Raw genomic sequence first — 24,654 nt, 5'->3', positions numbered from 1 at the left:
GACTCCAGAACCAGAACGACCCGCCTGGTGGTGGCGGTGTGGTGATGTGGGCTGCTTCAGAACCAGCAGAACTAAATGGATCCATGAGTTCTGCTCTGCAGCAGGAGAAGGTCCGACCAGACTTGTCGGACCAGAATTGTACTGTTTGTACAAACAGTACAATTCATGTTTTAGGATGGCCTAGTCAAAGTAAAGTACAAAATCTGATTGAATTGCTCCGGCTTGACCTCCAGCAGGGGTCAGAACTCCTCCAGTCACGGCAGACGGTTCGTTAGGAGAGAGTTTATTATTCTCATAATAAATGAAATTTATAACTTGAAAACATTTTTTTTCAAGTTATAAATTTGAAAAAAAAATATAACTTATTAAAATTATTTAATAACACAAATAAATTTTGTGTTATTAATATTCAGTTTATTATCTAAACATCAAAGCAACAACAAAACACATCTGTAAGGAGTTATCTGTTTTTAACAGCGCGTCGCCACAGCATCCATAAAGTTCATTTAAATTAAATACGTCATATCTGGTTTTTAATATCAAAATAAAAGTCTATTTTATTTGAATACAGTTTTAAAACTAAATACTAATTAAATGTCACAATTTTAAATACTTTTAATCACAATCTGGTGATTTTTTGGTGCTTTATAGAGATATTAATTCGATTTTTTTCCTTATAACTGAAGACATTTGGATATCAGAAAATATTTCACTTTTGTCACTAAAATATTTGACATTATTCCCGATTTTTTTGTATAACATTTCTCAGATAATTAATATTTTCAGTCTTTATTTACTTTATCTGTCATAGATTTTAGAATAAAATATATTCTTAATCGGTGATCGATCCGTTTGAGTTTGTTCCAGCTGGTGCTTTTATTTTGAAGCGGCGTAACCGGAAGCTGGTGTTGGTGTCGCTGCGCCGCTTTCCGGTGGGTCCATCCCTGTTGTTGTGGGTCGGAACATCGATGCTGCGGTTCGCCTGAACTCCCCGGGATGTAGCCACTTTCTGGGCCGGCACCAAGCAGAGCGGAACCGAAGGCCGCGCCGGTCCAAACGGAACCGAGTCGGGGTGGATTCATGACAATAATGGAGCGGTTCGGGTTCGGCGGGGTCGTTCTGGTAAAGCGGGTTTTGGACCTCGGTCCGGTCGTGGTGGCCAACATGTCCGACATTAACAAGGCCGGACCGCACGGCTGCGATAACGGAGCTCTGACGGACCGGTTCGGGGTTCTGATCCAGGCTCTGCTGGCCGTCGTGGCCTTCAGCACGCTGATGTGTGAGTACCGCCAGGGTTCTGGTTCTGGTTCTGATTCTGGTCCTGGATGGCCTTCATGAGCCAACGTGGCATCTGGTTCCCACTGGACAGAACCAGAACCGCTTCCAGAACTTCTCCACCCAGAATGAACGAGCTTCACACACATTGGAACAGAATCGAGTCTTTGGTCCGGAATCGATCTGATCTGAGGCCCGGTTCTGGACAGAACCTGAACATCAGAGTTCTGACCCGCTCCGGTAGGCAGGATGGCTTTAACAGACTCCTCTCAATCAGATTCAGGTCCAGGCTTTGACTAGGCCACTCTGAAAGCTTCTTTGTGGATCCTCTCTGAGGTGGTTCCGGTCAGCCCAGTCTCTCGTGACCTTTGACCTTAGCTTGTGCTCTCGGGTTCATCAGGAATTGATTGTTTTTCCTTTAAGTTTCTCATCTTATCTTTGATTATTGATCGGTCAGAGTCCTGCGGCTCCTGAGCCAATAATCAATTAGGCTGATCGATTCTTCATCCTGACGTCTTCCTCTCTCCATGTGGGGTCAGAGCGCCCCCTGCCGGGCTCCGCTCCGACCTGCAGCAGTCTGAAAAAGCCTGGAGTCAGATTCCAGGATTTTCCAGGATTTTCCAGGGTTATCCAGGAACCCTGAAGGTTCTGACCCGGTTTGGCTCCAGAATATTCAGAGTCAGGAAATCCCTTTTGAAGTTGTTACTGCAGCTCTAAAGCACGGTGGAGGGAGTGTCATGCTTTGGTCATTTCCATCTGTAGAGTTTTTACAACAATTAATTTATTTGAAACAATTTATTGACACAAAACAGCTTTTAATTAAAACCTGAAATAAATATGTGTGTTTCTCTAAAGTAGATAAAACATGAAGTGATGAAGCGTTTCTCCAGCTGAAGTCGGTGTGTGACTGATCTGCAGCCTGTGTGTGTTTGCAGTGAAGCGTTTCCGGGAGCCAGCAGGCGTCAGGCGGCCCTGGAGGATCTGGTCAGGCCTCTTCCTGCTTTTACTGTCCGGATGGAAAACCGAGGACGTTTTTACATTTTTAAGGTGTTTTGTCTTTTCCAGGTTTTTCGACACGTCCAAGCAGGCCATCGGAGCGCTCTTCATCCACTTCGCCAACGTCTTCCTGTCCACGCTAACCAAGGAGGATCCCTGCTCTCTGTGAGTCCCAAATCCAACATGGCTGACCCGACACGCTGCTAGCTACTAGCTGCAGTCACTAAGCCGTAGTCTAACATCCTTACATGTAGTTTTTTCCCCTGTGAGCCAGAATCCTGAAAACAAACAGAAATAAAAAAAAAAAACAGCGGTGTGGTTATTCCGGTGTTTTCCTCTGAAGGTACCTGATGAACTTCCTGCTGGATGCGACGCTGGGAATGCTGGTGATCTGGGCGGCTGTGAAACTGGTTTCCAGACTGGTGGAGATCAAGCAGTGGAGTCTGCTTTCCTTTGGAGAATACGGTGAGAGGAAATCCTTCAGCTCACGAGAAAACACACAGAAACTACACCAACAGCTGGCTGAATCACGATTAATCACGATTAATCAATGATTTAAATAATCATTAGATAGACTAGTTGTCGATTAATTGTTAATTGGAGTAAACAGAGGCTAAAAACAGACATTTGATGAAAGAAGAACACAATCAGAGCAGAAATGAAGCCAAAACTCAACAATAAATATCAACATTTTCCATTTCAGATAAAAACAAATGATTTTCCTGTAAATCTGTTCAACCAGAACTCCTCTAGTGGCAGCTTCAGCTTCACCCGCTTCACGTTCTGTGAAATAATCACTTCATTAAAACAAATAATAATCAACACATTAATAGACAGAATTTTTTAGCTGCAGATTTATCCTTTAATACAAATAATCAAGCATTCATAAAATAAATGCTGTTATTACGTTTTAGGTAAGAAAATCTCATTATTCAAAAATGTAATTGAGTTTTTTGTTTATTTGCATCTTTTAATGTATTTCTAATATTCTGTAAAACATGGCTTAAGTAGTTACATAAAAACTCTGCAGAATTTCCTATTTTTAAATCCAATTAATTGATTGACTGTCAGAATAATTGATACTAAAATAATAGTCTGAATACAAGTGAGGGCAGGAGGAGCAGTTCCAGAGTCTGCCACTAGAGGGTGCTGTGGTGAACTAACCCAACCGGTTGTGCTGCTTCCTGTGTGCCTGGATCAGCTCAGGTTGTGAACGTCTGTCTCCACCAGGCGACCCTCCGCAGGCGGCGGCGTGGCTGGGTCAGGGCGGCGTCTACCTGCTCATCATGGTTCTGGAGAAAGGCGTGATCAGCCTGGTTCTGCTCGTCCCCGGATGGTCCAGAGTAAGTCGGGTCAAAATGGACTGAAAGTTTGGGACCTGGGGTCCAGATCCGGTCCTGAAGATCCGACATCCTGCATGTTTCACATCACGTGTGTCAAACTGAAGGCTGGGGGCCAAATCCGGCCCACCGTAGTTTCTCATGTGGCCCTCCAGACTCCAGAGGGACGCATGAATATAACCTTCAATATTACAACTGAGCTGAAATATTATTTCATTAACCACATCAGAACCATTTTTATCTGTTTACTGACAAATTGAATCAGTTTTATTTTGCAGAAATTTAAGTAAAAATCAAAACTTCACAATATTTTGCAAATGCATAATTGTGAGTTTATTGCAACTTTTCTGCAGAAATAGTTGAAAACGTTGGATTTAAGTGATTCTAACTCCCACCTGCAGGTGGCAGTATTTCCTTCTTATACTGTACTGCCTTATAGTTACTGTCATACATAAATGCAAATATTGCAAATTTCCTTATAAATATTTGTAATTTAGCCCAGATTCAGTGATTTAGTGGGAAAAAAATCCCCAAAATAATCCTGAATCCTGATGAGTTCACTAAAGACGTGCTCGGCTGTTCATTTTTATTTTAACTTTCATTTTCTGGGATCACCGGCCCTTTAAGAACCTCCCTGATGTGGAAATGAGTTTGCTTTGGATGTTCCCCTGAGTTAACTGTAGTTCCTCTGTTCCAGCTGCAGGAGGTGCTGCTGAGCTACATCGCTAACCCTCAGCTGGAGCTGGCGCTGGTCATGCTCATCGTGCCGTTCATCGTTAATGTAAGCTGATTCAATGGCCGGGTCGGGTCGGGTTCGGTCAGAGAGCGACTTCATGCTGTTCCTCTGCTGCCCCCTGCAGGCCATCATGTTCTGGGTGGTCGACAGCCTGACCATGAGGAAGTACAAGACCATGACGGGCCTGGAGCACAGCGGAGAGTCCAAGCAGAAGGCCGAGGCTCTGCCAGCAGGGGGCAGCAGCGAGGAGGCCCAGGTGAGCATGAGTTCATTGTTTCTGTACGGCGCCCCCTAGAGGCCATGGGAGCTGGAAGTGTTTCAGTTTTAAGGTTTGTTAATATTTGAAGTTTTATCTTTTTCTTTAGGATATAAATGAACCTGAAACTTATGAACAAAAATCGAAACAGGTCAAACATAAACTTTCCGTCTATTTTCATGAACAGAAACTTTCTGTAAGAAAGAAAAAACTATTTCCAAACTATTTGGAGTATTTTTGAGCTATAAAGTTTTTTTCTTTTCATGCGCCGTCTCCTCTCCTCTTACACAAACAAACATGATTAAAAATCAATTTTCAGCCAGTTTCTGCACCAGTTAAAAATGTAGAAACGTGTTTGAAGGTTAATTTTAAATGAACATTTGTTACTAAACGCAACACGGTGCTTTTGCTCATTTATTGAGAGGGAACTCAGAAGAACAGACATTGCCCCATGTCCCCCACGGGGCGCCATTCGTCTTGGCTTTCAGTCCAGGTTCTGGTACAGTTCTAACCTAAATTGGGTTCTGGATCAGAACCTGGTTTGTTTCTCCAGGACCAGATGAGAGATGGTGTAAATTAATATCCACAACATGATGCAATAAACCGGTAAAAATAAACTCAACTCTTCAAATGATTCGATAACCTCAGAGCTCCAGTCGACCGCTGAGTCTGTAAGATTGGAGATGTAAAGTTCTGACTGTGGGAGAACCTGAGGGCCCCGAGAGGCCCCTGTCTGTCTGCTGCAGCTCCATCACTGACCCGTGCTCCGGTCCACGCTCCAGTAGACGCTCCGGTAGACCAGGGTTCCCCAAACTACGGCCCGCGGGCCGGATCCGGCCCGCCACGTCATTTGGTCCGGCCCCCTGAACAATGCCGGATCCGGCCCGCCTGCTCATACCAGAGAGCATTCAGTGTTTTTTTTCATATATTGTATTTTCCGGTTTATATGTGGATTTTTCTTCAACCACCAGGGGGCTTTTGAGCAAATGTGAAACTTACTTTCCCTCAATGGAATATATACTCGTCAGTCACCGTTTCACTCACGGTTTTTTCCATTTGCATTCTGGGTAAAAATCTATCCAAAAGCGCGAATGTGTCGTCGTCTCCCCCCCCCCCCCCCCCGCTCGACAGTTTCAAATACAGAACAACCCCCCCCGTCGACAAGAATTTTTTTGTTTTTTTTTACTGCAAAAACTAAGACCGGCCCCCGACCACAGAAAGGAACAGCTATGTGGCCCTCGCAGGAAAAAGTTTGGGGACCCCTGCGGTAGACAATCCGGTAGACACTCCAGTCCACGCTCCGGTAGACGATCCGGTAGACACTCCAGTCCACGCTCCGGTAGACGCTCCGGTAGACGATCCGGTAGACGCTCCGGTAGACACTCCAGTCCACGCTCCGGTAGACGCTCCGGTAGACTCTCCGTTAGACGCTCCGGTAGACGCTCCAGTAGACGCTCCGGTAGACGCTCCAGTAGACGCTCCGGTAGACGATCCGGTAGACGCTCCAGTCCACGCTCCGGTAGACGCTCCAGTAGACGCTCCGGTAGACGATCCGGTAGACGCTCCAGTCCACGCTCCGGTAGACGCTCCGGTAGACGCTCCGGTAGATGCTCCGGTAGACACTCCAGTCCACGCTCCGGTAGACGCTCCGGTAGACTCTCCGTTAGACGCTCCGGTAGACGCTCCAGTAGACGCTCCGGTAGACGATCCGGTAGACGCTCCAGTAGACGATCCGGTAGACGATCCGGTAGACGCTCCGGTAGACGATCCGGTAGACGCTCCAGTCCACGCTCCGGTAGACGCTCCGGTAGACGATCCAGTAGACGCTCCAGTAGACGATCCGGTAGACGATCCGGTAGACGCTCCGGTAGACGATCCGGTAGACGCTCCAGTCCACGCTCCGGTAGACGCTCCGGTAGACGCTCCGGTAGACGCTCCAGTAGACGCTCCGGTAGACGATCCGGTAGACGATCCGGTAGACGCTCCGGTAGACGATCCGGTAGACGCTCCAGTCCACGCTCCGGTAGACGCTCCGGTAGACGCTCCAGTAGACGCTCCAGTAGACGATCCGGTAGACGCTCCAGTCCACGCTCCGGTAGACGCTCCGGTAGACGCTCCAGTAGACGCTCCAGTAGACGATCCGGTAGACGCTCCAGTCCACGCTCCGGTAGACGCTCCGGTAGACGCTCCAGTAGACGCTCCAGTAGACGATCCGGTAGACGATCCAGTAGACGCTCCGGTTCAACGTTGGATTTTGTTTCTATTTTAAGGTTTTGTATCTCAGGATTCTTGTTTGATCGTCATGTGGAATTGAGACGCTGCAGTTTCATAAACTGACCCGTTTTTTTATTCTCCTGAAATTTCTCTGTTGAAATCAGTTTTCTGAACACAGAGGCCATGTTTTCAGTTTCCATCATCTCAGGGGTCGTGACCTTTGTGCGTAATGCGATTAGAGGCTTTGTTCCTTCCTTCCCTGGCGCGCTGCCAGGCAGCCATGAGTCGAGCCTTCATCCAGGGAATAAAAGTGACATTTATGGAGCGTCTGCAGGCTGATGGGATGGAAAGCAGAGGAGGAAGAGGAGGAGGAAGAGGAGCGCTCTTCACTGATGCTCACAGCAGAGTTCAGCTTTCAACTTGCAGGAATATTTCAGCTGTTTAAACTATAAATCACATAGAACAAAATCAGCAATAAAAGATTTAAAACCGTTTGTAGAGATAAAAATACAGTTTAGAAGAGGGGTGTCCAAAATGTGGCCTGGGGCCATTTGTGGCCCTAGAAATGATTTTGTTTGGCCCCTGACTAAAGTTAAGAGTGGATAAAATTAGGCCAACAAACAGAAAACAACCGATTACACAAAAATAAGATATTTTTCTGTTTTACTGAAAATCTTTTTATGTTTTGGATCTTTAATGATAAACAGATTTCATAAAAAGATGTTGAGAAACTTTTCTGGTTTAAATGATTTATGATGATAACAAACAGCAGCATGTTGTTCTACATTCATAAATCTGATGGACTCTAACAAGGAGTGATGTCACTTCCTTTGATGGTTTGGAGTCGTAGATCCAGAACATCCAGACTGGGAATGCTGAACTGGGATAACTGGTCGGCTCTCCTTCCTCAGGTTCTGCTGGCTGAGAGCGACTCCGGCGAGGAAGAGGAGGAGGATGAAGAGCAGCGGGTCCATGTTCAGTACTCAGGCGGGCCGCTGAGACCCAGCTGGGTGGTGGTGTAGAAACGGTCCAGTCAAATCCTCAGCCTCATCTTTATCACTAGGCCTTCAGTTTCCTGCCTTTTTGTGGAAGAAACTCTGAGAGGAATCAGAGTGATGATGTCATCAGAACAGTGACATCATCAGAACAGTGACATCATCAGAACGGTGACTGTTCCAGAACCAGAACCTCGGGTTCTGCTCTTGCAGTAAATCCGGATCAGAATGGTTCCACATTTCAGGAGGAAAATGAGTTTATTAAAAAATAAAGTTATTAGAAATGAGCCGCTGCTGATCCTCAGAGATCAATCTGATTATTATTAACAGAGTTTAACCTCTGACCTTTGACCTGAGCTCCCAGCAGTTTATATTATCAGATTATTTTGCATTCCTTCTGCCTTTGTTGTGAAGCGTTAAGCTGAGGCGGTTCTGTTTGGGTCAGAAGCAGAACCTCAAGCTGTCCAGAAACAAATCCATCTACTCTGCTGCTCAGTGCACTGAAGTTTTTCCTTCCACCTGATTTTCCACTGAATCATTCCTCTGCAGCTCCAGAATCAGAATCTGTTTTGTTGGTAAAACAGAACATACAAAATGTTTCGTGAAGAATTATGATGTTTTTCTACATAAATAAAGAGTAATATTTGGGTTAAAAATAATTTCTCTAATAATTTTGGTCGAATGAATTTTGTCTTGAATGAATTGAACTCCACATGTAGCCAAAGGAATGTTTAATAATCTGTGCAGTAATATAATTATCACATTTATTTGTATTTGTTTACTGAGATACTTATATTCTGGGATCGATTCTTTAATCATATTTCTGTTTCTGTTTATTCCTCATTGTTTCATGTTTTATTTCTACTTGAATGTATTTTTAATAAACCAAATAAAGGATGAAAGGTTCTGCTGGTTCCGGTCAGACCCAAAGGCCCGCTCTGCTCTGAACCTGAATAAACATGATTATTCTGAGACCAGAGCTGCTGTTGGAGTTCAGTTCTTACCACCGACACCTGTGTGGGCGGGGCCTGCAGCACACCTGTGTGGGCGGGGCCTGCGGTGCAGCTGCAGGTTAATGAGGCCAGGTAGCAAACAGCTGTTACACCTGAGAGACATTCAACAAATGAGTCTAAAACTAGTTTAAAGGTTTTATTCACCTCAACATGGAAAATATTAAACAGCATAAAACATTTCATTTCATTACAAATAGAAAATAAAACGTACAGGTACAAACATGACGTCATTAAGTCATATTTGGATGCTTAGTTAAATCAGATAATAATTAATAATAATGATAATAATGACAGTGCTCATGCGTTGTTGGTGTTTCCGGTGTCGAACAGGTGAGCCGTGACGTAATCCTCGTACCGGCCGTCGATCAGCTTCTCTGCGTTGTTCCGGGCAAACCAGCAGTCCACGCTCTGCTTCCCGCCGTAGATCCGCCTGCTCTTCCGAACCACCGGTACCGACCGCTCCTTCACCTTCAGGAATGCGGTCGGGTTCAAGTCTCCCGCATCTCCCGGCGCGGGAAGCGCGGGAAGCGGCGCCACGCCCACTTCCTCATGCAGGAACTGACCTGGAGTCAGGAAGAAACAGTCAGGTTCACTTCCTGCTTCTGCAGTTTATCCAACTGAAACTAAAACGATTCAGTTTAAATAGCAGCAGCAATGAGCCGTTAGCATCAGCCGTTAGCATCAGCCGTTAGCATCAGCTGTTAGCAGGAGAGGGAAGTCAGATGGACCTCAGTTTGTAATTCAGAAATTCTCCTTATTTTTCAGGATTTTTGCTTCTGTTGAATGTTCATAGCAGTTCATATCTTACCTGCAATAGATAGATGACATTTTCATTTAGCATAAATCCAGATTAGTTAGTGCTGGAGGATGTTGCTAGGCTAGCTAGCATGTAGCCCCACAAAGGTTAAAGGCAAAGTGAAGATCTACCACCTTAAAGCAGCACAGTTTATTAAGTTTCATGTTTTTATTTTATTCTGACCAGGAACATCTAAAATGTTCTGTTTTCAGGAAGATTATTGGTGGCGCACCGCCTCCACTGTGGGTTTATCCTGTCTGGAGCATCAGCCTGATCTGAAAGAAAGTTTTTACTGCAGGTAAGATATGAACCAACCAAGACTGAGCTTGTTTTTAGTTCTGCATATTTCAGGTACCAATATTTACCATCTAAAAATGAACAAATGATAACGATGAGGACGGCTGAAAATCCAGCAGGTTGTGTCTGGAAACTGCAGCTAATGTTAGCATAGCATTAGAATAACCTCAACATTACTATCCAAGAACATCTGATGGTTTGATCCTAATGCATGTTTACATTTTTTAAGTTTAATTATGAAGACCAGATGGAACTGTTGGGACACTTCAGGGCAGGGGGTCCAAAGTGTGGCCAGTGGGCCATTTGTGGCCCTTCAAATGATTTTGTTTGGCCCCTGAACACAAATCATGAATGATAAAAATGTATCAGTTCAAAACCTTTTTTTATGTTTTGGATCTTCAATGATATATTGTTAAGAAGGTAAAACTAAAAAAAAAAAAAACCATCAAAATAAAATCTTTCTGCATTTCTCCTGTAATGCAGAAATGCATAAACTACTGCCAGTAGTTTGGGTAAAAGGTTTGGACACGTCTTCTGTCCTCCAACCGTCTGAAACTCGGTTTAGACTTCAGCCCCTCTTCATGTCTGAATGTAGCTGCTCTGTTTGCGGCAGCAGCCAATCAGGCGGCAGCTTGTTGGGACGTACCCAGCAGGCCGTGGCAGCGCGGTGAAAGCCCGGCGCTGTTGCCGATGTAGAACCCCAGGTGGTCTCTCTGGTAGGGGCTGGGGTTTTTGTACCGGTGCAGCAGGATGACGAAGCTGATGTTTCCTCCCACTGTCACCGTCACATTGGCCCCGCCCACCACGGCGACGGACAGCCGATCGCTGTCCACAGCCGCGGTGGCGTGGCAGGGCAGGACGATGCGGTCCCGCCCATCCAGGATGACCTTGGTGGGGGTCACTTCGATGTAGGCCCGGTGGGGCCGATCCATCACCACGGCGACGCTGCTGAAGTACGTCCGCTGCTTCTTATGGCTGCCAGGGGGCGCCGGAGCACCGACTAGCCGGCCGTTCACCGTCACACCTGGAAAAGTCAAAGAACCATCAACTAAGTCATCTCAGGCTGCGGCTTAAAGGGGCGGTGTCATGAAAAATTGATTTATACTTTTTTAGCTTTTCATCATGTAAAACAAACTTGGAGTTTTGCTCTGATTATTATATTTGATAAATCATTTAATCCCCATGGCAACCATTCAGCTGCATGACCTGGGTGGGCCTAGCCCCGCCTTCAAGGCACAGCTCCGCCCCCTCTCAGCTCCTCCACCACTCAGCTCCTTCAGACTAGCCAGAAGCAATTAGCAAACAGCTGCTGAGCTCATTAGGAGCTGCTGCTCAGAGCAACACTGGTAAAAACACTAAAAGGTTAATAGAGGAACCATGTTGGATGACTTCCTGGAGGCGGAGCATCAGAAAGAACAGGAGCTTCTTAAAGAGACAGAGGCCCAGTTTCAAGGCCTTATATTACAAAATCAAATTTCTTTTAAATCTTATTTGTTATATGTCATTTTATAACAGCTGAAGTGACATAATAACTTTGTGATGCTATAAAATGTCACTGTGTGGCTGGAAGCAGATGCTGGTGGCCCTGTGGGGGTGAAGCCTGGTGGCCCGCCAGGCTGATGATCTGCTGGAGGAAACCTGAGAAAGAGTCAGTGACTGAGATCAGCCCTGAGGCTCACCAGAATACAGGTGGTCAGAAACCAGACGCAGGACGTCTCCAGGCTCTCCGTTGATGTTGAAGCAAACGGTTAGCTTACTGAGAGGGAACTCCACCACGAAGTGAGGGTCGCCGTCCGCTGAGAGAGAGCAGCACAACCAGGAATGAGGGATCACTGAACACATTTACATTCATTTCAGATTTTCTTTTTGGTTAAGATCGTCTCCCTGATATGAAAGAAAACTGGTTAGGCTGCAAGTATTTCAGCATTTTCTTTCTAATATTTCAGATGCTGTATGGATGAATCTGTGACCAGGCGAGGGTCCCTGTTGTTTTTAATCTCATTAGTTTTCAGTTATTTTACATTAGAAATATCAGTGTTCAAATTGTAGCCTGCTGTTTCTGCTGTCTGGATTGTTTTTGGTTTTTGTCTTTGGGATGTTTTAAAAGTTGCTGCAGCTCTTTGGAAGCAGCTAAATGAGATTACAGAGCGACCCTAATGACAGGGGCATTAGGCCGTATCTGCCCCCGATGCCCTCTCTTTACTAAAACAAACATCCAGGATCGGCTGCTTAAGTACAACGCAGAGCTGCTGCTGGCGCCTCAATTAGAGCTTTTCAGAGGAAAGCAGGCTGATCAAAGCTGAACGACAGGCCTGGAGGCAGAGACGCTTCAATCTGATGAAATTCACAGAAACGTCACGACTCACCTGAGGTTTTGGAGATGCTGATGGATTTCCTGAGCGGTTCGCTCTCAGCTTTTCCTGCAGAGAACAAAATATTAAAAAAGTGTCAAATAATTTAAGATATAATGATTTATAAACAATAATCTGAGATGAAAAAGGACTAATGTAGGATTTTCATCTGTTAAATGGTTTATGTTTGAATTTTTAAAAATGTTTAGTCAAAAATTTAGCAGATAGTAATTCATACATGAACATTAATACTTGATGCTCCATCTGGTTAAAGTTTTACAAATGAAGCAAATGCACAACATTCTGGTCCAGGTTTAAAACAGATCTAATAATCAAACCTGAATAATTTCTGCTGAATGTATTTAAAAAGAAAATAGCAAAGAGCCAAACATGAAACCCTGAGGAACCCCGCAGGTTAAATAAGCTCCTAGAAAACCTTTGATCTTTAAATCAGAGGAAACCAGCTGTGAAGCATAAACCTGATCTCCAGTAGATTAACAGTTTATCCTGAATAATTTAACATTATTTATTGGTTTGTAGTGAACCAAACTGGAGGAATGGATGGATGCGCCACCAGCTTCCTGCTGGGTGAACCTGGATCTGATGTGAATTGCTCTCCAATGTTTTCCTCAGCAGAATCCCGTCTGGTGTGAAGCCTCACCCGTCCGGCTGCTCAGAGAGGAAACCGGGCCGCTCAGGTTCCCGTCTGGTTTCTGTGGCGGCTCGTCGTCTGCAGCTGGCAGCTCATTGGCCGGTGAGGCGGCACCAGGTGTGGGCGGGGCCACGGAGGCCTGGGTCAGGGGGTGGGGCTGGTCCAGCACCATGTGGGTGAGCGGGGTGAGGAACCGGAAGGTGAGGGACAGGTTGGTGGCCTGCCGGGTTTGCTCCTCCCTCTCCCTGCTGGAGCGGCTGCGTAGCCGCGCCCGCAGCCCCTCCTTCACGCTGAGGAAACCCCAAACACGCTGCACAAAGTCTGCAGCCACTGAACCCAGGGAGCTCCCCCACCCCTGCGTGACCCCTGACCCCACCACCGCAGTGGCCGCCTTCACGTGTTTCTCCGTCTCCGCCTGCAGGCGGCGCAGCGGCACGTCCGTCTCCATGGTGATGAGCCGGTCGTTGTTGCTGGCGGTGACCTGGACGTGGAGCGACTCGGCGCTGCGGTCGGTCAGCTTCCCGGCCACCACGATCTCCGAGCCGTTGAAGTAGTTGGTGAAGAGGCTCTGGGTGACGTAGCCGACCGAGTTCTGGGTGTAGTTGATCCGGATGTCGGACAGAAGCGGCGTTCCGATCTCACTGTAGAACCTGGAGAGGAACAGAGGTGATGAAGGAGGTAAAACCTCCCCAAGCTCACTCTTAGAAGTCACCATAGCAACCAGTAGAGTCTCCACAGCAACCATTAGCTAACTGGACGTTGAGGCGCCATTTGTCCTACCGGCACAAACGTAAAAACGTGAAACTTGCTGAGCTTAAGAAACAAAAATTTAACAAAGATGCGTCAGCAGTTTTCACCCGGGTTCAGACATTCTCAGTCGTTCTGGAGACTAGAAGGACTTTAATGGTTTAATGCTGGAGGTCTAACAAAAACAGATCCCCAGGTCCAGAAGCAGCTCTGATCTGCCAGGGTTCAAATCCAGAAACCAGGACTGGGCAGAGCGCCTCCCTTTGGTCAGATGTGTAAAATGATGTGACAGAAACATGGAGGGGGTTTAAAAAACCAACAGCAGAAAATCTGGCAAACATTTAATAGTGTAATTTTTTTCTCTGCTAAATAAAGACCACAAACTATCCACGGTGCCTCTACCTCGTCGGCCATGTTTGTTTACTCTGAACTCACGACCAAAGATCTAAAATCCTGAAATCTAAATGTTGGTGAGTGAAATCTGAGAGTTGAGTTCCTCCTGCTGTGTCTCCATGTTAGATGTTTGATCATCATGAGGGGAACCCGGCCGGTCTGGGCTGCCACGTTCCAGAGAAGGAGGCGTCATGACGAGCTGCTCAGCCAATCAGAATCACTCTAAACATGAACAGCCTGGTTGGGCCTGTTTTCCCATCACTATTCAGACATGCAAGCACTGAAGATAAACCCTGAAATCTTTAAAGCCTCATATTAAAGCCTTTAGACTCGGCAGCTGATGGTCTCATAAAAGCCTTCATATTTCAGAGGCTGGACGCCTCCAGCCAGGTTTGGTTGGACGTTTTAAAGGACCAGCAGCAAAGCGGTTATTTTAGTCTAGGCTGGATGTTTGTGTGGTTGCAGCTTCCATCATCAGTGGATCATGTCCATCCGGATTGAAACCTGCCGGCTCTTTAAGCCGCTCACAATGAGAGCATGAATGTGAAGGTGGAGGAGCGCGTCCTGTCAGCTCAGCAAACCTGCAGCTGTTTGTTCAAGTCGCAGCGGCTCTGTTATCAGTCTATTCGTTAACCCCGCACACACACTGAAGACGCAGGATGCACAACACACACATTCCTGAGCGACTGAACCAACGCCTGTCTGAGAGCAGGATGGAGAGCAGCTGATCAGAGGACGGCCTGCTGCTGCAGCTGATTACAGGTCTGCTGTCAGCCTGCGCCTGGTGAGGGACGGCCGGGCAGCTCGTAAAAACACAGCATGAACAAGGATCACAATGTCTGGAAACTACATCAGTTTAATGTCCCTGCATGCGAGAAAAGACTTTAATTCTGATATTTGAGAAAAACTGATTAAATTCACATATTTGCTGATTCACATCCCAACCTTTCAGCTTCCTACCCATTTATCTAACCAGTTAGTTTCTCTTCAGAGATCAACATGATGACCAACTAAAGAGAAAGATGACAATGAGAGCCAGATTCTGGATACTCCTTCCACTAAACTTTCCATTCCCATGCTTGGAAGCAACAACCAGCTTCTATAGCAGTAACTTCTGCAGCTTTATTAAAATCATTCTGGGTCAAAGCCTGACTTTACAGAGTTTTTCCTGTTGCCATGACAACCCATCATGACCGAATCTGACCAGTGAAGCGTCCAAACTGACCCGTCGCTAATGGCTCCACTATTGTTGACCCCCGTCACACTAACCCAGAGTCGTTCTGCTCCCAGTTCAGACCAGATACTGGACCAGTTCAGAACCAGTATCAGACTGCTGCAGACCAGTTCTACACTCACCCTGTTCTCTAAACAGTAGCCAGTTGCCACTATTTCAGTTACTTCAAAACACAGAGTGGAAACACAAGTAATGAAGTTCATCAGGACAGAATCTTACAGGAAGCAGGAAGGAGTTACTGATGGGTAAAGAAAAACTCCCAGGTTTGGGAACATTTGTGTTGAGAAGGTTTTGGAAACGAGTAGGAAGGTAAAGCAGGGTGTCGTCTGCATAGCAGTGGGTTTGGATCCATTCAGGCTGGAACCTCTGTCTGAAACAGCAGCTGAAACTTTCTGTTCAGAGGAAAGCCGTAAAGCGTTACCCTTTGAGCATAGCGCTAGCATTGGCTTCCTCGCTGATGCGTCTCGTCATCCCGCAGTTCTCCAGAGCCATGAGCTCCAGCAGCCGGTAGTCCACATCGTTCCCAATCCCGATGGTGAAGATGCAGAACTTTTCCTGCACGGCGGAGCGAGTGTTTCCCAAGATGGAGGCGGACTGAGTCTCTCCGATCGTAGGTCGGCCGTCCGTCAGAAAGATGATGAGGGAGACGCTGTTGGGTCCGGTGTCGGGGTCCGACAGGTAATCCCGAAGCAGAGCAGATCCGGTCTGGATGGCTCCGTCAATGTTTGTGCCTGAAGGGAACAAACTAAAGTCAAGGCTTGATGGAAAAACCTTTAATTGGTGGCTGCTGCTGGATTTAACAAACATTAAGACATGAGATGCACTCAGCCTCCAAACAGCTGAGCTCGGCGCTGAGGGTCAGGGAAGAGGCCGCTGTGTCTCACCGCCGTTGGGAATCAGCGTGTAGATGAACTTCTTGGCGTCTCGGATGTTCAGCGGCGTCGCCGGCACCAAACCGTCCGGCTGCCAAACCTTGACCCTGTTGGAGAAGCTGATGAAGTTGAAGTGGTCAGCAGGTCTCAGGTCCCTCAGGATGGTGAACAGAGCATCTTTTGTCTGTAAAAATCACAGGAAACTACAGGTTAGTCTGTGCAGAAGTTTTAAACCATCCCTCATCTTCTAAAACCTCTTCGGTGTCTGTTTGTCGTTCTGATTTCCAGAGCAGACAGAATCAAATCATGAGACGGTAAAATATTCCCACCAGTGTTTACAGGCTTTATGGCCCTTCCTTTGACTAGGACATCTCATTGAGCATGTGAGAGAGCAGCTGCAGTCATAAACATGGCCGTCTGGTTAAAAAGCTTTCAGGAAGTCCATTAAAACCTCGGCAGTCCTCTCTCTCCTCTGTGGGCGGGCGATTTAATTTGGGGTTGGGGTCCTAAAATGACAAACTGACCCCAGCTGAAGACGTCCATTGTGAAGCATCAAAACACGCTTGTTCTGATCCGGGCCGGGCTGGGGGCGGATCACAGGGTCAGGGGTCGAGGGGTCGAGGGTGTTGTTGTCCACAAAGCTCCGTCGCCACGGAGACGGTGACCTTCTGCTGTACTTTTCCACTTTGCTTTGCTTTAGCCTGTTTCTGTAGTTTGTGAGCCGCTCTGGCCGGAGCCGGAGGGTTACGGCGCTGCCTTCCTCAGATCGATGCTCCAGTCAGGGAGGAGGCGGCGCAGCCTGTCGTCAGAGTTCCTCTGACTCAAATGGAAAAAGTGCTGAGGATGATTTCATATCTGCTGAAATCCCAGTATGAATGGATTTCCTGAGAGTTTGTGCAGAACTGAAAGCAGGAAGCAGATCTGAATAATTAGTATAAAACTGGAACTCTGCTAAAGTTTGATGCTAAATACTGAAAGTTTCTGTCGATGTTCATGTCTTCAACCTTTAATCCAGTTTTCATGTTCTGGGCTCTAAATGTCTGAAAACTTTCTAGAGTTTCTGGAGGAAGCTGTCGGCCTGCGCAGGTCCTGCTGGATCTGCTGCTGGAAATCATTATGGCCAGTTCTACCAGAATATATCAGTAAATCCCATTAACACACTGGTAAAATATCAATAAATCGCTAATTCAGCTTCCTAAAATTAAATAATATCGAACATCTTTTCACACTGATGTTCATAAGTTTATGATTTTTAAACATTTTGTTAATCTTGTGGAGCTAATTTAGAAATGTTTGCAAGAAATTTTGCGATATGATGACAAATGTGACATTTTATTACTTGCCAGATTGGTCCGTGGTAGAAGTGAAAACACTGCCACCTGCAGGTTGGAGTCAGCATGGCTCAAAGCCAAACTTTTAGTGATTTTAGTGATTTTAGTGATCTGTTGATTTTGTGTGAATTTGCGTAACAAACTCGAGGGACTGATTGATGTAAATAAGGAGATAAAAACGGCTTTGGCTTGACTGATGATGTTTAAGCTGTTATGTTTGAAGGTGGCTGGATTTGGACCGAAGCTTTCAGTAGTTCAGACCAAACACAGCGAGGTGTCCAGGTGGACAGTACAAACCGTCATCCAATCAGAGCGCTGCTTTACCTGCCTCATCTTCTTCCCCAGCATGGAGGCGCTGCTGTCGATCACAAACACGACGTTCTTGGGAACGACCGGCAGATCTTTGGGAGCAAAGTAGTGGACGAAGTGTCCGTTCAAAACCTGGAATCAGAATAAATCCGAACATTGACATGAAGCACAACGTGAGGCTGGAGGACCGTGAGCGACACGCAGGACGTCTCACCTGGATGTCTCCGATCCCCGTGTCCCGCTGGACGTCGTACCGGATCACGAAGTCTCCCAGGACGCCGCTGGTGGAGATCTTGGCCTGCTGGACGATGTTGGGGCTGAAGGTGACCTTCCAGACGTTGTTTTCGTTGGTGACTGCAGTCGTGATGGGAACCTCTGATTTGGCTGGACCACAGAGACAGGAAGTGTGTCATAGATTAACTGGATCAGAACCAGAACCCTGGGATGGTTGGACTGGAGCCAGACTCAGGGTTGTTGACTGAGGGGAATCCGGTTTGCTCTTTGGCGTGAGCTGCACTTTGAGCTTCTGTTCCCATCCCGCCTCCTGATGTGATTTACTGTAGAACTCAAACCTGTGATCTTTTCGCCGCGGAGCGGCAGAACCTCCAGGTCCACGATGGGCGCCTGGTCCACGATGGTGACGTCCAGGGTGAGGCGGCTGACCAGCTGCAGAGGCCGCAGGCTGGTGACCAGCTCGTAGCTTCCCAGCCGCCGCTGCAGAAGCTCCTCGTACATCAGCAGGAAGACGGCCCGGTTCCGGCCCGGTATGCTAACCGTGGTCCGGAACAACTCCACCTCCGGTTCCGAGCTGCACAATGAAAAGTAAAGACGAAATCCTCACAGTCCCTCATTTGGCATAAAGATCAGAACCGAGAACCGGTACCGACGGATACCTGGGAGTGTTTTAGTTCTTTACCAAAGATGTTTCAGCAAACATTCAGAATCAGAACTTTACTTCCTAAAAGGTACCGAACATTTCTGGTACCGATGAGAACCAAGATTCATCCGCCGCCTCAAACCAGCAACGAAGCTGAAGGACAGAAGATCGTCTGGAGAGAATCGATGAAACCCGAGATTCCCAGACCAGAGTCTGCTGCACGTTACTGGTTCTGATGTTACTGGTTCTGGTTTAGATGTTACTGGTTCTGATGTTACTGGTTCTGGTTTAGATGTTACTGGTTCTGATGTTACTGGTTCTGGTTTAGATGTTACTGGTTCTGGTTCTGGTGTTACTGGTTCTGATGTTACTGGTTCTGGTTCTGATGTTACTGGTTCTGATGTTACTGGTTCTGGTTCTGATGTTACTGGTTCTGGTTTAGATGTTACTGGTTCTGGTTCTGATGTTACTGGTTTTGATGTTACTGGTTCTGGTTCTGATGTTACTGGTTCTGGTTTAGATGTTACTGGTTCTGATGTTACTGGTTCTGGTTCTGATGTTACTGGTTCTGGTTTAGATGTTACTGGTTCTGATGTTACTGGTTCTGGTTTAGATGTTACTGGTTCTGATGTTACTGGTTCTGGTTTAGATGTTACTGGTTCTGATGTTACTGGTTCTGGTTCTGATGTTACTGGTTCTGATGTTACTGGTTCTGGTTTAGATGTTACTGGTTCTGGTTCTGGTGTTACTGGTTCTGATGTTACTGGTTCTGGTTCTGATGTTACTGGTTCTGATGTTACTGGTTCTGGTTCTGATGTTACTGGTTCTGGTTTAGATGTTACTGGTTCTGATGTTACTGGTTCTGGTTCTGATGTTACTGGTTCTGGTTCTGATGTTACTGGTTCTGGTTCTGATGTTACTGGTTCTGGTTTAGATGTTACTGGTTCTGATGTTACTGGTTCTGGTTCTGATGTTACTGGTTCTGATGTTACTGGTTCTGATGTTACTGGTTCTGGTTTAGATGTTACTGGTTCTGGTTCTGATGTTACTGGTTCTGATGTTACTGGTTCTGGTTCTGATGTTTCTGGTTCTGATGTTACTGGTTCTGATGTTACTGGTTCTGGTTCTGGTGTTACTGGTTCTGACTGGGAAATGCAGAAGGACCTTCTGCCATGTTGGACTCGAAGCTCCTCCTGATGTTTGGGTAACGTCAAAGCAAAGCCAGAAACATTTGGAGGATCTTTTTTCTCTGCAGCATATTTAAACACACCTCTGTCTGTTTCCATGGAAATTACATCATGTCATTTCCTCCAGCTGGGGTCAGAGGTCGCCATGAACGGCTGCTCACTGCCTAAAGAGTTTTAATCTGAAAATCATGGCTAGGAGGCTGCAGACGGACGGGGGCATGGCCACACACACACACACACACACACACACACACACACACACACACACACACACACACACACACACACACACACACACACACACACACACTCTCTCTCTCTCTCAGGGTTTTCCTACCTTGTGTCACTCGACTCTCTGTTCCTGGCTTTGCCGTTCCTCGGTTTGGCCGCCTTTTCCTTCGGCCTGACTTCGCTCTGGTAAACACGCCCTCCGATAATCCTGGTTCAAGGAGGTCAAAGGTCAAGCCTTAGAGCACCACACAATTCAGCACTACTATTGTCAGAGCTCAACTGGGTTTTTATTCAACAAAGGAGCCAGAAAATGCTGTCAGTACGTATTCAGAGGTTTCCTGCACATGAATGAACAGATCTGTGCTTGTCTCAACTGTTAGGAAAATGTTCATCTTTCTGCCTGAAATCTCCATGGCAACGGAGACAGGAGGGGCGACTGCAGCCACCAGATTCAGTTTGGGATCTGAAACTCCAGATAAACCGGTTCCTGATCTGGATTCAGGTTTAGTTCGGATGGTAAATCTAGACGATCCTAAAATGGTCTCCATTAAAATGAACTAAACTGTAAAAGAAAAAGAAATAAAACTATTTATAAAGAAATAAGAAAAAACAAAATATTACTGACCTCCAGTCAAAACCATCCATCCATATATATATATATATATATATATATATATATATATATATATATATATATATATATATGCTGTCAGGTTTTCAGTCTGACATGTTGGAGGGAATCCCTGACCAACCTGGTTGTTTTTTAATGATTTTCTCTTCCTGTTGATCTGGATCGGCTCCAGGTGAGGCTGCAGGTTCTTACATGGTGAAGTTGGAGACGTAGGCCGCAGCGGGGATCTGGATCTGGAAGACGGCTTCAGCTGCAGCGCTGTGTCGGTTCAGCATGGAGCAGAACACCGCCGTGAAGGCGTAGCGCGAGATGACGCTGGTCTTGATGGACAGTTCCTGGATGTGAGGTTTGTTCTCCTGACAGAGAGAAATGTGACAACAAAATGTGGCAAAGCCCAAATCCAGAACCAAAGTCACAAAGTTTTTGTTTCATTCATTCGCTGGGATTTTATGTCACAGCAGCAGAAAGCAGTGGAGGAACTGATTTATGGTTTCTGTCATTTTTACTTTAAAAATCTGAAAAGTGTGGAGTGTATGTGTAGTCAAAACGTTACTGACTGGATCTCCTCCAGAGAACATCTGACATCATCAGCTTCAAATCTAGCACTGATTCTCAGTGGGATTCAGGTCTGGACTTTGACTAGGCCATTCTAACCACTGAATCTGCTGCATGTTCAGGGTGGAACGTGAACTTTGACCCCAGTCTCTGGACTTCTGCAGGTTTTCCTCCTGATTTTAGCTCCATGCATCTACTTCTCTGTACCCAGTGGTGGAGAAAGTACTCAAAACATGAACTTCAGTAAAAGTACAAATACACAGACAAAAATGTACTCTAGTAAAAGTAAAAGTACCACATTAAGATTTTTACTTGAGTAAAAGTAAAAAAGTACTGGCTTTTAAAAATAATTAAGTATTAAAAGTAAAAGTACTTGCTGAATGCATTACCTAATCACTAATACAATATCATTAAGTGAACTGATCTTATTTAATTTTAATACATCAGTAATGTGCCATTTTAATGGACAATACCACAGATAAAGCATTTTTATTATGTTTGCTCTCTGTAACATAGTTTAGATTTAGATATTTGATTCCATGCATCATAATTTCAGGGATGGAAACATCTTGTCTCCTGTCCTAACATAGCATTTTTTTGCCACTAGTGACTTTTATTTTGAAAGAAAACCAACAGAAAGGTGGGGGAGGACATGGAACCAAGGAGCCACGTAGCAGAGTTGTAGTCAAGACCACCGAACCAGAGACCAAGACCAGTACCCTGCGCTACATGAGACAATAAAATTAAGTGCATCTATCAAAATTGCTTCTCAAATTGATCTGAAAGATCCACATTCCCATAAAACACCTAGATATTAAATACTTAGAGCTGAAATAAATTTAACCAGTATCAATTCAAACTCTTCTTCATTCTGCTTTGCTTTCATCTCTGTGCTACAATCCGCAGAGGTCTCCTGCCATCCCTAAAACAAATAACACCCTGGGCAGTTGCCCATATTGCCCATGTCAAAAACCACAACTGTCTGCACTATTAAACATAGCAACTATGAACACTATCCAAGACGCAATAAGCTATAAGTAACCAAGCAGAAGGAGCACCGTGACTGTTTTCATCTTCCCTCCTGCTGCAACGTCTGACACCATGACAGGTGACGAAAACAAACAGTAATGAGCATGCTCTGTGTTCTTACGTTCTTGTTTTATTTATTCGCCAGTTAAATAAATTATATATTTTAATGAAATAAAATAATAATATCTACTGCAGTGTACCAGAGCATTACAAGAACAAAGAACGGCTCTCAGTGAGGCTTCAGTCCTACAGGACTTAGTAAAGATCCGTCCAAAAGAATCGGATCGTTCCTGAATGTCATATTACTATATTGCACTTTGGTCACAGCGTTGTCCCATATATGCGACACCTCAGTCAACACCTCCACACAATAATTCAGCGAATGGGTGACAACAGACACTAAGTCACATTATTGCTTGGATTTTACGGCGCCACCTTAAATGTTAAGTCCCTAAACTTCACATTTTAATGGAAAAAAGCGCAACACGACTTGGATGTAACGAGTAACGCGACAGTTTAGTAGAAATGTTATGAAGTAGAAAGTACAGATACTTACTGTAAAATGTAGTGGAGTAAAAGTAGAAAGTATCCATTATTAAATCTACTTAAGTAAAGTACAGATACACGAAAATTGTACTTAAGTACAGTAACGAAGTACTTGTACTTCGTTACTGTACTTAAGTACTTCGTTACTTCCCACCACTGCCTGTACTGCTGCCACCACCATGTTTCATGGCTTGTAATTATTTCACTCTAAATGTATCTAGTAAATAAATACAGAGTGACATCATCATGTGCAATTTTCAATGGATTTATTTTTTAATTTCAAAAGTTATATTTAAATATTTAATGGAATATTAATTTATTTTATAACATAATATTCACATTTAATTATCTCATTTAGTTTTTTTTTTTTTTTTTGCTGTTTTGGTGCTCCATACAGCTCAGGAGTCGCATCATGATGAGTCTATGAATCATCTTTAGACCCCGACGTGGCGCCTCACGGCCCCAGCGGGGTCCTGACCCCCACTTTGGGAACCCCCTCTAAAGAACCTCTGAACTGGAACTGGATTATCCTTCAGGGTATCAGAGGAAAATGCTTTTTAGATTTTTAGCTGTAAAAATGTTTCACAATAATAAACCATAAAATCGAGATGAAACAACGATGGAAATGTTCAACAGGGAGCGAATAACGGGAGTTTCTGGCTCGTCTGGTTTTCCTCCGGATGAATCATCCTCATCTCAGCTGCAGCAGGAATCTGCAGCTGATCCAACATTACAGAAACTCCTGGCGGATCTCCTGCGCGTCACGCCCAGAGCGCAGAGATCTCTAACTAGGTCACCGATCAGGAGCGGAACATGAAGTTTACTAAACCCAAAACTTTCTGAAAGCCTCCTGAACTCCGACTTGTTTTTCCACAAGAAGCCGCATAAAGACGCGCTGGATGACTTCCTACCTTTATCAGAATGGTTTTCACCTGCCGCGGGACTCTGCGCGGCTCCTGCAGACACAAACACTCAGAATGAGAAGTTCATCACGGAGCTGCACACTGCGCTGCAGCAGCTCCTCTTACCAGGTCCAGGTCAAAATCTCCCCAGTCTGGATCCGGATCCTCCTGCAGCCGGAAGCCCGGGCTGCAGCTGAGCAGCAGAACCAGCAGCAGCAGCATCTTATCTGCAGGTCAGCCTGTTAGAAGCAGGAATGCGCCATGACTCCCAGTGTTCCCAGTCCGGGTCTGACTGAGCGCAGAGAGTCTGCAGCGGGAGAAATCCGCCCACCAGGAGGAAGATGAAGCTGCTGCTGGTTTCTGCTCTTCTTGATGAAGGAAACATCCAGAAACCCGGAACCTCCTCCAGAAACACCTAAATATGCGTTTCTCCTCTTTTAAACACCCGAATCCTCTGAATGGGCCACTTTTCTCCACCAGGGGGCAGAAGATTTAGAAACAAGTTTAAATCTAGTCTGTCTGGTTCTGAGTCGGTTCGGGTTTGTTCTGGATTTTAAGCCCGGATATTGAATGTTTGGGTCACATTGTTACTTTCTGACCTCCATTTATCAGTTTATTATTATTTGGTGTTACGTTTATGAATTATTCAGACAATAACTGATTAATTTTATTGAATACCTGAAAACTTCCGGATTGTTCTGGTGGTTCTGATCCGTGTTTGATTCTGGTTCTGCGTTGAGATAGTCTTCCCAAATATTAAACCTGATATAGAAAAAATATGATTGATAATAAAAATAAGACCCCAGTTCAAACCTGTGTACGCAGGAGTCGCCCCCTGTCGGTAGATGTAGTTTAATGCATGATGTTGTGAGCTGAAGTCATATTTCTT

The 24,654-nt window shown here is 45.5% G+C and overlaps 2 protein-coding genes across 2 annotated transcripts; one reads left to right on the top strand and one right to left on the bottom strand.

The window, feature by feature from the left end:
• The first annotated feature begins 930 nt into the window (after positions 1–930).
• tmem110l (transmembrane protein 110, like) lies at positions 931–8,789 on the top strand. Its single transcript, XM_014985842.2, has 8 exons — positions 931–1,279; positions 2,211–2,259; positions 2,341–2,436; positions 2,615–2,736; positions 3,502–3,614; positions 4,309–4,392; positions 4,472–4,603; positions 7,729–8,789. Exons 1-8 carry the CDS (start codon positions 1,081–1,083, stop codon positions 7,837–7,839), a joined length of 906 nt encoding a protein of 301 aa, XP_014841328.1. The 5' UTR covers positions 931–1,080; the 3' UTR covers positions 7,840–8,789.
• A 158-nt stretch (positions 8,790–8,947) lies between these two features.
• Positions 8,948–24,110, bottom strand: itih5 (inter-alpha-trypsin inhibitor heavy chain 5). Its single transcript, XM_088003359.1, has 14 exons — positions 23,892–24,110; positions 23,775–23,819; positions 20,926–21,089; positions 20,209–20,310; positions 18,380–18,615; positions 18,022–18,191; positions 17,823–17,939; positions 16,180–16,351; positions 15,717–16,026; positions 12,931–13,571; positions 12,285–12,338; positions 11,598–11,714; positions 10,565–10,942; positions 8,948–9,388 (listed from the first exon to the last, which is right to left on the bottom strand). The coding sequence occupies exons 1-14, from the start codon at positions 23,985–23,987 to the stop codon at positions 9,123–9,125; spliced, it is 2,868 nt and encodes a 955-aa protein (XP_087859485.1). The 5' UTR covers positions 23,988–24,110; the 3' UTR covers positions 8,948–9,122.
• Positions 24,111–24,654: the final 544 nt, after the last annotated feature.

This window comes from Poecilia mexicana, unplaced genomic scaffold, assembly GCF_051168715.1.
Source record: "Poecilia mexicana isolate PSO_F unplaced genomic scaffold, ASM5116871v1 scaffold_23, whole genome shotgun sequence".
NCBI lineage: Eukaryota > Metazoa > Chordata > Actinopteri > Cyprinodontiformes > Poeciliidae > Poecilia > Poecilia mexicana.
The sequence above is the reverse complement of the archived record's forward strand: the minus strand, read 5'-3'. Positions and strand labels throughout refer to the sequence as shown.